At 44.4% G+C, this 14,592-nt stretch overlaps 1 protein-coding gene across 2 annotated transcripts; it reads left to right on the plus strand.

Annotated features, from left to right (window-relative positions):
- Nucleotides 1–80: 80 nt before the first annotated feature.
- On the plus strand, nt 81–14,263 carry fastk (Fas-activated serine/threonine kinase). Of its 2 annotated transcripts, none has more exons than XM_047367367.1 (11): nt 81–355; nt 8,364–9,153; nt 9,226–9,556; nt 9,627–9,814; nt 9,893–10,041; nt 10,111–10,327; nt 10,501–10,660; nt 11,215–11,306; nt 11,688–12,351; nt 12,432–12,546; nt 13,663–14,263. In XM_047367367.1, the coding sequence occupies exons 2-11, from the start codon at nt 8,406–8,408 to the stop codon at nt 13,747–13,749; spliced, it is 2,751 nt and encodes a 916-aa protein (XP_047223323.1). In that variant the 5' UTR covers nt 81–355; nt 8,364–8,405; the 3' UTR covers nt 13,750–14,263. The 2 variants fall into 2 exon arrangements, with proteins under 2 accessions (XP_047223323.1, XP_047223324.1); XM_047367368.1 differs by lacking the exon at nt 81–355 and adding an exon at nt 448–1,171.
- Nucleotides 14,264–14,592: the final 329 nt, after the last annotated feature.

Raw genomic sequence — 14,592 nt, forward strand, 5'->3', positions numbered from 1 at the left:
AACATGGTTCTGAGACTGACTTTACTCCTGATCCAATCTGAGGAAACTCATGATCCTAACAGTTGATTGGAGCAGGCACAGCTGTACGCGTCTTCCCATAATCTGCGTTATTATGTCTGATCTGGGACCAGTTTTATTAAGGAAGTGTAGTTCTTGGATGAACCACTCTGGTTTTCAGCCGCAGTGTGTCGCTGTGGCCCTTCCTCTAGGAGCGTTCCGGGGACACCGTGATGGAGTCTGCGGGCTGTGTGGAGGAATGAACCGGCTGACTTACACTGTTTCCCCGCTAAACTCGGACTGTCAGCGGCCTCTGGTGATTCATAGAGTGGAGCTACCGCCCGTACTGAGCTATGAGGTAACATGTCCGCCACTGTCAGGTTATAACCCGGTTTACAGCCCCGGAGAACAGCCCGATGATCCGGTCACTGAGAGAGGTGGGAAGGACAGCTGGAGCTGACGGAGCTAACTGAGCTAAACAGCGGCTAACAGAGTCATTTAAGCCTGGAGGAAGCTGTAGTCCGCAGCATGCTAACCTGTTAACTCTAGGTTAGCATGTAGCCCGAGTTAGCTTCGTACAGCCTCTATTAGCTGCGTGGTTTAGCTCTGATGGGTCTCTGTCATACATGTTATTATGATCATGTGAGGTCAGATGGTTACACCTGTTATAACCGGAGTGATTGGAGCTAACTGAGCCCAGAGGAAGCCGCTGTCCACGGCAGACCAGCCTGTTTGCTCTCAGGTAGCATGTAGCCAGAGTTAGCTAGCCTCTATTAGCTGCTGTGTTTGACTCTGATAAGACAATAAGTGTCCGTATGGTCCGTTCGTTCACTGTAAAGTGTTTAGTAGTCGTTCTCCTCAAATGATCTGGAGGATTATTAGTGAAACATGAGATCAGGTCTGTGTTGTCAGCTGGAATCGTGTCTAAGTGAAGGTTGGAGCAACTGAAGGAACGAGGGGTGATTCAATGAGTGAACGTTTCAAACCGAGCCAGGGTCATACGCTGTACAAGGTTATGCTAGTTTTTATGGTCATACATGTCGGACCTGCAGCTAACAGCTGCTGGGACTCGTTCTGGTCGCTGGATAGTTGCAGCGTAGAGGACAACCTGGTCAGGTGAACCTGCTGGATCTGAGTGACGTCATTATATCTGCTGCCCATCCCTCAAGTTCAGGTAATTACAGGTGAACCTGGCTCTAAGGGAGCAGCTGATGTAGCTGGCCCTGCTCTGCTCTTGTTCGACACATTAAGCTTCACAGCTGAGAACATATGACAGATAAATAACAAGTGCTCCTCAGTTTGGTACCAGAGCCGACCTGTTTGCCAGGTGACGTGTAATTCATTCAGTAGTGCAGAAGTACATTAAAGTACATTAAAGTACATTGAAGTACATTGAAGTACATTGAAGTACATTGAAAGTACATTGAAGTACATTGAAGTACATAGAAAACAGGGTCTGTGAGCACAGCTAACTGAAGACAATAATAGTGAACAATATAGTAAAGAGCTCTGCTTATAGTATTAGAATTAGATTGATTTTATATATTTCATCTGAAGAAAAGGTTGAATTGTTAAAGACAAGCAATATTTGAACCTTTAAATGTATATTTTTCCAGTTTTCTTTGTAAAATATTTCCAGAGGAGAACATTTCACAAATAAACGTTCAATACTTTTCACTAACAGAGCAGTTGTTACTGAAGAAACGACAAACATGATCTTTACTGGATTATATCTATGTACCAGTTTAAATAAAAACCCTTTGATCCCATTAGTAAGTATATATTTATAAGGCAATAACAAGATGGTGTTCCACTGTTTGTTGCTTCTATAAACCATCTATGTGTGCATATGGGAGAAGTTAACATCTAACTGAGCTCTGATAAACGTCTTGGTGGATTTCTTGCATTATTATGTAAAAGTATAATTGTTCAACATGTATGTTTTGTGTTAAAGAAAGTATACCATGAGGAACAGACTGTATCTATGTGATAGTTGTTCATAAAAAGCTTCTAGTTGTACCATTCACCATTACTGTCAAGTAGCTGGTTTACCAGATTAATAAATGAATCCACTAAATCATGTAAATATAGCGACTAGTTTTCATGTAGTATGGAAACATTGTTCCATATGATGAGGAGAGTAGTTGAGTTTATATAGAAGAGACCAACAGAAATAAACCTGCTGATGAAACTTGGCTAATTTGACTGGAAGCAGCAAATAATTTAGACTTCCCAGTTTACCAAACAGAAGATTTGGGAAAATATTCCACATAGAGTTTTTGTTAGAAATCTTTTGATCCAGTTACTGTTTAATATCTGATTGAAGGTAGTTAATGTTAAGGCATCCAAAGCTCCTTCAGCTCATGAATTCTAGAGAACAAATATTTTATTTTATTTGCCTTTTTTCCATAAAATCCTGAAGAAAATCAAGACCAGAACACAGCGCTTTGCTGACCTCTAGCGATGAAACAACGTATGACACCCTTGGCATCCCTTCTGCTTTGCTTAATGGAGCTCTACCATAAATGGTTCAATTCCCGGCTAACCATCTGTTCTGTTTCTGTTTAACAGCCTCACTGTCAGGTTTAAAATGATTAACCATGTTATTGTGCTCTTTACAGATTTCAATATCTAGATAAGTAACAGTGTCTTGCAGAGATGCCACTCATTTCAGTAACAGGAGGATCTGACATCCTGAAATGCTTGAGAATTTAGATACTAGAGGAACTTCACCAGAATCTATCTCTATAGTTAGAAGTTGGCCTACAGGTGGAAATATGGAAGGAGAAGCTGGACAGCCTGGACTCACTCCTTTATTGATATTAAATCAGCGAGAAGTTTCATAGAACTATTATTAAAGGCTCTAATAAGCAGAATGTATGATCCAGGTAGTTTTCTGTTTCAGGTAGTTTTCTGTTTCAGGTAGTTTTCTGTTTCTGCTTCAGGTAGTTTTCTGCTTCAGGTAGTTTTCTGCTTCAGGTAGTTTTCTGTTTCAGGTAGTTTTCTGTTTCAGGTAGTTTTCTGTTTCAGGTAGTTTTCTGTTTCAGGTAGTTTTCTGTTTCAGGTAGTTTTCTGTTTCTGCTTCAGGTAGTTTTGTTTCAGGTAGTTTTCTGTTTCTGCTTCAGGTAGTTTTCTGTTTCAGGTAGTTTTCTGTTTCAGGTAGTTTTCTGTTTCAGGTAGTTTTCTGTTTCAGGTAGTTTTCTGTTTCTGCTTCAGGTAGTTTTCTGCTTCAGGTAGTTTTCTGTTTCAGGTAGTTTTCTGTTTCAGGTAGTTTTCTGTTTCAGGTAGTTTTCTGTTTCAGGTAGTTTTCTGTTTCAGGTAGTTTTCTGTTTCAGGTAGTTTTCTGTTTCAGGTAGTTTTCTGTTTCTGCTTCAGGTAGTTTTCTGCTTCAGGTAGTTTTCTGTTTCAGGTAGTTTTCTGTTTCAGGTAGTTTTCTGTTTCTGCTTCAGGTAGTTTTCTGTTTCAGGTAGTTTTCTGTTTCAGGTAGTTTTCTGTTTCAGGTAGTTTTCTGTTTCTGCTTCAGGTAGTTTTCTTTTTCAGGTAGTTTTCTGTTTCAGGTAGTTTTCTGTTTCAGGTAGTTTTCTGTTTCTGCTTCAGGTAGTTTTCTGCTTCAGGTAGTTTTCTGTTTCAGGTAGTTTTCTGTTTCTGCTTCAGGTAGTTTTCTGTTTCAGGTAGTTTTCTGTTTCAGGTAGTTTTCTGTTTCAGGTAGTTTTCTGTTTCTGCTTCAGGTAGTTTTCTTTTTCAGGTAGTTTTCTGTTTCAGGTAGTTTTCTGTTTCTGCTTCAGGTAGTTTTCTGTTTCAGGTAGTTTTCTGTTTCAGGTAGTTTTCTGTTTCTGCTTCAGGTAGTTTTCTGTTTCAGGTAGTTTTCTGTTTCAGGTAGTTTTCTGTTTCAGGTAGTTTTCTCTTTCAGGTAGTTTTCTGTTTCAGGTAGTTTTCTGTTTCAGGTAGTTTTCTGTTTCTGCTTCAGGTAGTTTTCTGCTTCAGGTAGTTTTCTGCTTCAGGTAGTTTTCTGTTTCAGGTAGTTTTTTGTTTCAGGTAGTTTTTTGTTTCAGGTAGTTTTCTCTTTCAGGTAGTTTTCTGTTTCAGGTAGTTTTCTGTTTCTGCTTCAGGTAGTTTTGTTTCAGGTAGTTTTCTGTTTCTGCTTCAGGTAGTTTTCTGTTTCAGGTAGTTTTCTGTTTCAGGTAGTTTTCTGTTTCAGGTAGTTTTCTGTTTCTGCTTCAGGTAGTTTTCTGCTTCAGGTAGTTTTCTGCTTCAGGTAGTTTTCTGTTTCAGGTAGTTTTCTGTTTCAGGTAGTTTTCTGTTTCTGCTTCAGGTAGTTTTCTGCTTCAGGTAGTTTTCTGTTTCAGGTAGTTTTCTGTTTCAGGTAGTTTTCTGTTTCAGGTAGTTTTCTGTTTCTGCTTCAGGTAGTTTTCTGTTTCAGGTAGTTTTCTCTTTCAGGTAGTTTTCTGTTTCAGGTAGTTTTCTGTTTCAGGTAGTTTTCTGTTTCTGCTTCAGGTAGTTTTCTGCTTCAGGTAGTTTTCTGCTTCAGGTAGTTTTCTGTTTCAGGTAGTTTTCTGTTTCTGCTTCAGGTAGTTTTCTGTTTCAGGTAGTTTTCTGTTTCAGGTAGTTTTCTGTTTCAGGTAGTTTTCTGTTTCAGGTAGTTTTCTGTTTCTGCTTCAGGTAGTTTTCTGCTTCAGGTAGTTTTCTGTTTCAGGTAGTTTTCTGTTTCAGGTAGTTTTCTGTTTCAGGTAGTTTTCTGTTTCAGGTAGTTTTCTGTTTCAGGTAGTTTTCTGTTTCAGGTAGTTTTCTGTTTCTGCTTCAGGTAGTTTTCTGCTTCAGGTAGTTTTCTGTTTCAGGTAGTTTTCTGTTTCTGCTTCAGGTAGTTTTCTGTTTCAGGTAGTTTTCTGCTTCAGGTAGTTTTCTGTTTCAGGTAGTTTTCTGTTTCTGCTTCAGGTAGTTTTCTGTTTCAGGTAGTTTTCTGTTTCAGGTAGTTTTCTGTTTCAGGTAGTTTTCTGTTTCTGCTTCAGGTAGTTTTCTGTTTCAGGTAGTTTTCTGTTTCAGGTAGTTTTCTGTTTCAGGTAGTTTTCTGTTTCTGCTTCAGGTAGTTTTCTGCTTCAGGTAGTTTTCTGTTTCAGGTAGTTTTCTGTTTCTGCTTCAGGTAGTTTTCTGTTTCAGGTAGTTTTCTGTTTCAGGTAGTTTTCTGTTTCAGGTAGTTTTCTGTTTCTGCTTCAGGTAGTTTTCTTTTTCAGGTAGTTTTCTGTTTCAGGTAGTTTTCTGTTTCTGCTTCAGGTAGTTTTCTGTTTCAGGTAGTTTTCTGTTTCAGGTAGTTTTCTGTTTCTGCTTCAGGTAGTTTTCTGTTTCAGGTAGTTTTCTGTTTCAGGTAGTTTTCTGTTTCAGGTAGTTTTCTCTTTCAGGTAGTTTTCTGTTTCAGGTAGTTTTCTGTTTCAGGTAGTTTTCTGTTTCTGCTTCAGGTAGTTTTCTGCTTCAGGTAGTTTTCTGCTTCAGGTAGTTTTCTGTTTCAGGTAGTTTTTTGTTTCAGGTAGTTTTTTGTTTCAGGTAGTTTTCTCTTTCAGGTAGTTTTCTGTTTCAGGTAGTTTTCTGTTTCTGCTTCAGGTAGTTTTGTTTCAGGTAGTTTTCTGTTTCTGCTTCAGGTAGTTTTCTGTTTCAGGTAGTTTTCTGTTTCAGGTAGTTTTCTGTTTCAGGTAGTTTTCTGTTTCTGCTTCAGGTAGTTTTCTGCTTCAGGTAGTTTTCTGCTTCAGGTAGTTTTCTGTTTCAGGTAGTTTTCTGTTTCAGGTAGTTTTCTGTTTCTGCTTCAGGTAGTTTTCTGCTTCAGGTAGTTTTCTGTTTCAGGTAGTTTTCTGTTTCAGGTAGTTTTCTGTTTCAGGTAGTTTTCTGTTTCTGCTTCAGGTAGTTTTCTGTTTCAGGTAGTTTTCTCTTTCAGGTAGTTTTCTGTTTCAGGTAGTTTTCTGTTTCAGGTAGTTTTCTGTTTCTGCTTCAGGTAGTTTTCTGCTTCAGGTAGTTTTCTGCTTCAGGTAGTTTTCTGTTTCAGGTAGTTTTCTGTTTCTGCTTCAGGTAGTTTTCTGTTTCAGGTAGTTTTCTGTTTCAGGTAGTTTTCTGTTTCAGGTAGTTTTCTGTTTCAGGTAGTTTTCTGTTTCTGCTTCAGGTAGTTTTCTGCTTCAGGTAGTTTTCTGTTTCAGGTAGTTTTCTGTTTCAGGTAGTTTTCTGTTTCAGGTAGTTTTCTGTTTCAGGTAGTTTTCTGTTTCAGGTAGTTTTCTGTTTCAGGTAGTTTTCTGTTTCTGCTTCAGGTAGTTTTCTGCTTCAGGTAGTTTTCTGTTTCAGGTAGTTTTCTGTTTCTGCTTCAGGTAGTTTTCTGTTTCAGGTAGTTTTCTGCTTCAGGTAGTTTTCTGTTTCAGGTAGTTTTCTGTTTCTGCTTCAGGTAGTTTTCTGTTTCAGGTAGTTTTCTGTTTCAGGTAGTTTTCTGTTTCAGGTAGTTTTCTGTTTCTGCTTCAGGTAGTTTTCTTTTTCAGGTAGTTTTCTGTTTCAGGTAGTTTTCTGTTTCAGGTAGTTTTCTGTTTCTGCTTCAGGTAGTTTTCTGCTTCAGGTAGTTTTCTGTTTCAGGTAGTTTTCTGTTTCTGCTTCAGGTAGTTTTCTGTTTCAGGTAGTTTTCTGTTTCAGGTAGTTTTCTGTTTCAGGTAGTTTTCTGTTTCTGCTTCAGGTAGTTTTCTTTTTCAGGTAGTTTTCTGTTTCAGGTAGTTTTCTGTTTCTGCTTCAGGTAGTTTTCTGTTTCAGGTAGTTTTCTGTTTCAGGTAGTTTTCTGTTTCTGCTTCAGGTAGTTTTCTGTTTCAGGTAGTTTTCTGTTTCAGGTAGTTTTCTGTTTCAGGTAGTTTTCTCTTTCAGGTAGTTTTCTGTTTCAGGTAGTTTTCTGTTTCTGCTTCAGGTAGTTTTGTTTCAGGTAGTTTTCTGTTTCAGGTAGTTTTCTGTTTCTGCTTCAGGTAGTTTTCTGTTTCAGGTAGTTTTCTGTTTCAGGTAGTTTTCTGTTTCAGGTAGTTTTCTGTTTCAGGTAGTTTTCTGTTTCTGCTTCAGGTAGTTTTCTGCTTCAGGTAGTTTTCTGTTTCAGGTAGTTTTCTGTTTCAGGTAGTTTTCTGTTTCAGGTAGTTTTCTGTTTCTGCTTCAGGTAGTTTTCTGCTTCAGGTAGTTTTCTGTTTCAGGTAGTTTTTTGTTTCAGGTAGTTTTTTGTTTCAGGTAGTTTTCTCTTTCAGGTAGTTTTCTGTTTCAGGTAGTTTTCTGTTTCTGCTTCAGGTAGTTTTGTTTCAGGTAGTTTTCTGTTTCTGCTTCAGGTAGTTTTCTGTTTCAGGTAGTTTTCTGTTTCAGGTAGTTTTCTGTTTCAGGTAGTTTTCTGTTTCTGCTTCAGGTAGTTTTCTGCTTCAGGTAGTTTTCTGCTTCAGGTAGTTTTCTGTTTCAGGTAGTTTTCTGTTTCAGGTAGTTTTCTGTTTCTGCTTCAGGTAGTTTTCTGCTTCAGGTAGTTTTCTGTTTCAGGTAGTTTTCTGTTTCAGGTAGTTTTCTGTTTCAGGTAGTTTTCTGTTTCTGCTTCAGGTAGTTTTCTGTTTCAGGTAGTTTTCTCTTTCAGGTAGTTTTCTGTTTCAGGTAGTTTTCTGTTTCAGGTAGTTTTCTGTTTCTGCTTCAGGTATGTTTCTGCTTCAGGTAGTTTTCTGCTTCAGGTAGTTTTCTGTTTCAGGTAGTTTTCTGTTTCTGCTTCAGGTAGTTTTCTGTTTCAGGTAGTTTTCTGTTTCTGCTTCAGGTAGTTTTCTGTTTCAGGTAGTTTTCTGTTTCAGGTAGTTTTCTGTTTCAGGTAGTTTTCTGTTTCTGCTTCAGGTAGTTTTCTTTTTCAGGTAGTTTTCTGTTTCAGGTAGTTTTCTGTTTCAGGTAGTTTTCTGTTTCTGCTTCAGGTAGTTTTCTTTTTCAGGTAGTTTTCTGTTTCAGGTAGTTTTCTGTTTCTGCTTCAGGTAGTTTTCTGTTTCAGGTAGTTTTCTGTTTCAGGTAGTTTTCTGTTTCAGGTAGTTTTCTGTTTCAGGTAGTTTTCTGTTTCTGCTTCAGGTAGTTTTCTTTTTCAGGTAGTTTGTTAGTTGATTCAAGCCCTGTTGATAACGACCAAAACCAAATAGAACCACCCATAGTCCAGATTATGAACCAGAACTCCAGGAGCATTCTGGAACCTCCTGTGACTGATTAGTAACTAATAACTGGTTAAAAGAACCTAAACAGGCCAGCTTACAGGTGGTGATCAATCTCTGGACCTGTTGTGTTCTGGTCTGGTACGCTTTGACAGTAAATCTGAACAGAACCTTTTGAGCCGAGTGTAACTTTGTGAATATTATGGGATGTTGCAGGAGAGCTGAGCCGTTACCTCCAGGTTGTCTGGCTGTTGGACGATGCTGTGTTGGTCCACTGGGTGGCGCCTCCTGAGTCGAGCTCACCTCCTCCTTCCTCGACACGCCGCTCGGTCCATTGCCATGTACGCCACCCGCCTCTACAGCACTGCGGGGGGAGGAGGAGGTGGAGGCGGCATCAAACAAGGCCGAAGGGCAGGGCTAGCGGTGCTTGAGGCTCCTCACCCTCATCATCCTCATCCACCGCCGTCTCCTGTTCACCCGACCTACCCTCTTTACCAGGGCCGTCCAGACGCCCATCGAGGACCGCATTTTCACCATCACTACCACCCTCACACCCACCATGTGGCTCCGCCCCCTCTACCCCCACATTACCAGCACCATGTTCCGGTCCACAATTATGGAGGAGGAGCCCAGGCCAACAGTGGGAAGAAGAAGACATGGAACTTCATCCACGAGAAGATGAGCTATGACACATTCTTCACGATGAAGCGTCTGATCGAGCGCTCACGGCAACCCGATGAGGTGCTGCGTTGGGTCACCCAGAACCCCGCCAAGATCTCCCACAACCACTACCCTGTCGCCCTGCAGAAGATCGGACAGCTTCTGCAGTTCTCGCCCTCACCACGGACTGTTGGGGACAGCACCGACGGCGAAGCGCCAGAGGTCGACAGGCGGCAGATCCTGGAGCATCCGGACTTCCAGACCCTCTGTGACGCGATTGTCAACGACTGCGCCAAGTTCGACAACTTCAGCATCGTGAACTGCCTGTACGCCGTTGCCTCGCTTGGTACGTACCTGCGCGCTGCTCGAATGCTCCGTTCTCTGAGTCTGACTTCACTGACCTTTTATTCCCCCCCAGGACTACCAAGCGACTCCAAGGTTGTCCACGTCTTGGAGGCGGAGTCCCAGTCTAGACTGAACCAGTTCAACCAGAAGGATGTGTCCATGGTGTTCAGTTCCAGCATGAGGCTGCACCCAGGCAGCCAGCACCCACTGACGGAGGCCTGCCTTGCCGGCCTTGAGAAGAACCTGGAGCGAGAGCGCCATCCACAGACGCTCTTCCTGCTGCTGTCCTACTACAGGCTCAAGTTGCGCTCACTGCAGCCACCAGAGCCCCCTGCAGGGGGCGTCGCAGCCGCCAACAGCAACACAAACACGCCTCCAAACCCTGAGCAGCTGGTTGTCAACAGGTGAGGCTCAAACATCCCGGTGGAGGTCAGGTGACCTCTCAGGATTCTAACTTGGGGTCTGTGTCCTCAGGAAAATCCTGCGGCTCGTCAAGCACACTTTGGCCAGCGTCAGCGGCGTCCGTGACCAGGAGATGGCGCTACTAGACGAAATGCTGGCAGCGTGCGCCCGAGAGGCAAGCAACAAGAGTCTGGAACTGATATTCAGCTCTCATTTGTTCTACCAGAACCGGCAGGAAAAGTTCATTAACAGCCTAGCAGGTCCGTTCCCCTAAAAACATTTACCTGTCCATGTGTCCACCTGCCCTCATCTAACCCTACTGTGATTCTCTTCTGCAGAGGAGCTGCCCAAGAAGGTGGACAGCATAACGCCGTACACCATGGCTCTAATCGCCAAATACATCGCCCGCCACCGCCTGAGGGAGACCCGGCTGCTCGACACCATCGCAGACTTCCTGGTTAGGAAGGCTGAGTACCTGGACAGTAAGGTGAGGACGTTCCTGTTGGGGTTGGGGCGTGTGGACGCCCTCATGAGAACGTTTTCTCTGTGTCTTCAGGTGATACAGAAGCTGGTGTTCCCCTTCAGCCGGATGAGTTACCGTCCATCCACTGAGAAGCAGTTTTTTTCTCGGCTTGAGGAGGTGGTGGAGCTGAAGGCGCTGAGCTCGCCGCTAGCCACCGTTAACATCCTCATGTCACTGTTCCAGCTGGGACACTTCCCTGGAACGGTGCTGCACCGAGTCTTCTCTTCCACCTTTATCAGTAACGTCACAAGTGAGCAAACCTTGAATATTGTCTCTTGGATAAATCAGGGATAAAGTCTGAAATATCAGAGATCCAGATTCCTGGAAACTAACTGTAAATCATCTAAAACAGTCAGTTAAGCATCAGTCTAGATGCTTGGATTTTGATATAATCCCAGTCTAACCAGTATGCTCTCCCCATAGATAGCCCGTATGCTCTGATCGTCAGAAGGTACCTCTCTCTTCTGGATGCTGCGGTTGAGTTGGAGTACCGCGACTACACAGGCCCCCGCCTACAGAATGCCCATAAGGTGCTGATGTTTGACCACGCCCTCACAGCGGACGAGGTCAACCGTAAGTACAGGTAAGGCCTCCGTAAGATCTTCCTCCACGAAGAGTAGAAGCCTCGATCGCATCATTGTTCCGCAGTAATAAAGTAACCATGACCTTTGCTTTATTGACCACTTTGACATTCACAACATTCGGGAAGGTCCAGGGAGTTCTCAGAACCGGGCTTTCAGGGTGAAGCGCTGGTATTAAAGGGGGCGTGGCCTACAACTCAGAAGCACTTCCTGGCTGTGTCAGACATTTCCTGCACCGCCAGGAACATGTGAGCGAGTCACAGTGACCGAGCTGCTGCGGCGCCTGAATGCTAGCGCTTCGTCACACTCTGGCTGTGACCTTCTGAGGTGGATCAGAGATGTCAGCCTGACCTGTTCCATCTCCAGACCCGTCAGCAGAGCACTGAGACACAAACCTGTTGAGGTTTCAGTTGTCAGGGTTCTTCACAGCTTTGATACCAACACAACCTCTTGGATCAGAGGACGTGTTGATGGAGATGTGTCTGCATTGGTCAAATCAGTATAACTTAGTGTTTCTGTTCGGTTCTGAGTGGTTCTGTTGGGTCTGTGATGTCAGTTATAAAGGTCTGGTGGCTGAAGCTCTGCGGCAGCTGTTGGGAGAACCGAACTACAAACAGGACGAGGTGCTGCCCCCTGGCTACTACACAGGTACTATATATTACTATACACAGAACTACATGTAGATACTACATGGTACTTTACAGTAATACAACGTACTTCATAGTATTTCACACAGTGCTACTTCGTACTACCCACTACCGCTGATAGTACTACACGGTACCGCTGATAGTACTACACGGTACCGCTGATAGTACTACAGGGTACCGCTGATAGTACTACACGGTACCGCTGATAGTACTACACGGTACCGCTGATAGTACTACAGGGTACCGCTGATAGTACTACACGGTACCGCTGATAGTACTACACGGTACCGCTGATAGTACTACACGGTACCGCTGATAGTACTACACAGGCCTTTGAGTCTACTACGGAACCCAACATGTCCTTGTTTTTTTTTTTTTGCAGACTTTGTGCTCTGGTTGGACTGTTCTGGCCAGGTTCTGCCCATTAGATCTGGACCCTATGTTCCTCCTCCCTGCATTACCATGGCGACCAAGCCAGCTGCTGGTGCAGTTGATGCAGTGACCTCAGAGCTACAGAACTTCTCTCCGTTCACAGCACTCGAGGATGGCACCGAACAGCCCTGTCCAGTGGCTGAAGGAGTGGGTGGAGCCACAGCGGACAGGTCCTTCAGGCCACACCACATGTGCAGCATGGCGGGGGCTCCTGCCACCTCAGATGTCCCGCGGGCTGGTACCAATGGCGGACCCCTGGATTATGCCCCGTACTACGTTCCTGCAGCTCAGTACTACTCTGGTCTGGCCAAGGAGCACTCTGTTGAGAGCCAAGACAGCTCCACACTCAGCAGCCCCCCCTCTGATGGCCTGGCCCCGCCCCAGGCACCGCCAGGGGCCACTGCCCCAGACTCTCTCTTTCAGTTTTCCATTGGGAAGATCTTGCAGGACGAAGGAGCCACAGTGGCCCCGAAGGTTCAGGGGACAGACTGTGAGTTGCCGGGGTTTTACTCTGAGGGGTCCGGCGTCAACAGGGGGGCCCCATTACCACAGCTCTGCCCCCCTGATAAAGCAGATCCAGAGGGACCCCCGACAGAGCAGAGGCAGATCCACAGGTCAGTCCACCTTCAACAAACTCTCTGGAATCTCAGCAGAATCAAACTGCAGCTTCTAAACCCGACTGTTCTCTATGTAGGGTTATCATGTCCGTTAACGACAAGTGGCACTACTGTCACAACTCTGAGGTTCTGGTTGGGTCCCGAGCAATGAGAGACCGTCACCTGCGGCTGCTGGGGTACATCATTCTGCAGGTCAGTCAAAGGCTTCAGAACCTCCGGTGGAAAACCTGATCTCAAGAATTGTTTACTGTAGACCAGAAGTCTTGGTCTCCAGTCCTGGTCCTCTGAGTCCACTGTCCTGCAGCTTGTAGATGTTTTCCTGTCGCTGCGCCTGATTTAAAGTGAAAGGATCAGTTAAAGGGTTTTATAGAAATTGATGGGTCAGTATCTGTTTTCTCTTTACTTTCTTCCAGTTAACTGGTTCATCCAGTTTCTGTATGGTCAGACGGCCGCGTCGTCTGGAAACTGCTAAAACATCTGGTTTAAACTCACCATTTCCATCCTCGCACTCGGGTCTGAATCGTCGTCTTTGTGAGGCAAGACCAGTTGTGCGCATCCTCTGAGTGGCGCTTGGCAAACGGGAAGATCAGCGTTTGGGTCTCCGAGCGTCCTGAGGAGCGTCCTGAGGAGCATGCAGGTCCTCAGGATGCTCAGGGACCTGCAGGCTCCCCGGACGCTCCTCAGGATGCTCAGGGACCTGCAGGCTCCTCGGACGTGCGGGTGCGGGTCCCTGGGCGCCCGACGCGCATCCTCAGGGGCGTAACTGGCTCAGAAAAACAGCTAAAACTACAAATAAACAGAGCAGCTCCTGCGGGCACCAAGGTCCAGGAGGAAGCTCAGAGGAGGCTGGACCTTCTCTCTTGCTGCTCCTCAACTGTAGAACTGCCTGCTTTTAATCATCTTAAAAACCATTTTTACTCTTGGCTTTCAGCATCAGAGAGACACAGTTTGACCTTGTTTGTTTTATTTCTTTTCATTTTTATTGAAATGTTTCCAGCTTGTTTTAAAGGCCTCTATAAATAAAGCTGGTATGGTACTAAAATAGTGCTTAAAATCAGGGTTCTGTAGACCTTGATGAGGTAGTAGTAAGATTCTGTAGAACTCAGAACTTGGTGGGTTAGAGTTCTACTGAACATGAGGCACCAGTTACAGGATTCTGTAGAATTTTACGGGGTTCCCTTGAGGAGCTGGGCCTTCAGGACCAGGGTTGGCGACCAGTACTGTAGATGGTTCTGAAACAGATCTACGGTTTGGTTCCACTGGGTCACACTGGTCTTGTAACGATTTGTCTCTCCTGTTCTCCTTCAGCTGCCGTACCATGAGCTGGAGAAGCTGAACGGCATCGAGGAGGTGAAGCAGTACCTGCACAAGAAGCTGCTGGATGTCCCGCTATGACCGTGTGTGTGTGTGTGTGTGTGTGTGTGTGTGATAGAGAGGGAGGTGGCAGGGCCAGACCTGACCTGTCAGTCAGGACTCGGGGACAATGACGATCTCTGAAGATGGACTGAAGAAGCTTGTGTTGCTGATGACTTCCTGTGTTCATCGACCAATCGAAACAGCCGCCAATCTGTCCCTGTGACAAACTGGTCTCTGACTGATTATTGAAGCTTTACCACCAGGTGGACTCAGATTCCCATCAGGCTGTGCGGCAGCCTGCAGGTGTGTTCACTGACAGGTGAGCTGAAGAGGTGTGAATGATAATCATTTTTCTGTGGGGCAGGGTTCCATTTTCTAAAGTTCCGTATCCATGGTAACAGTGATGCATGAGGGACAGTTTTTAAAGCATGTGCCAAAGGTTCTTGGGGTGAAAGGTCAGATTATTTATTTGTGTATCAGGAGACGGACAGAAGTTTGTTTATATTCTGGAAGTCTATCAGCTGAAATATGTATAAAAACTAAAACAAGCTGAGACGACTTTGGGTCTTTATTTTCCCACACCTGCACTGCTCCTCCACCTTCATCATGTGATCCATACCAACACACAACCAGGAAGTAAACTTCACAAACACACCCTCGGGTCGACTAGTGGGAAGATCTGAGCTGCAAATATGGCACTAATCATACAAACGGTTGAAAAAGGTCAAAAATATCACCTGGCTTTAGGTCAGTGCAGTAAAGGTTTTTTTTTTTTCATGCCCGGTACTTTTGGGGCTACAGCTTGGTCCGAAGTCTAGGCTCAGGTTCTGTACAGTCTGGTTTTTTGGAGTGTTCCTTACATTCCCTCTGATATATTAGAAT

This window comes from Girardinichthys multiradiatus, chromosome 6 (assembly GCF_021462225.1).
Source record: "Girardinichthys multiradiatus isolate DD_20200921_A chromosome 6, DD_fGirMul_XY1, whole genome shotgun sequence".
Classification (NCBI taxonomy): Eukaryota; Metazoa; Chordata; class Actinopteri; order Cyprinodontiformes; family Goodeidae; genus Girardinichthys; species Girardinichthys multiradiatus.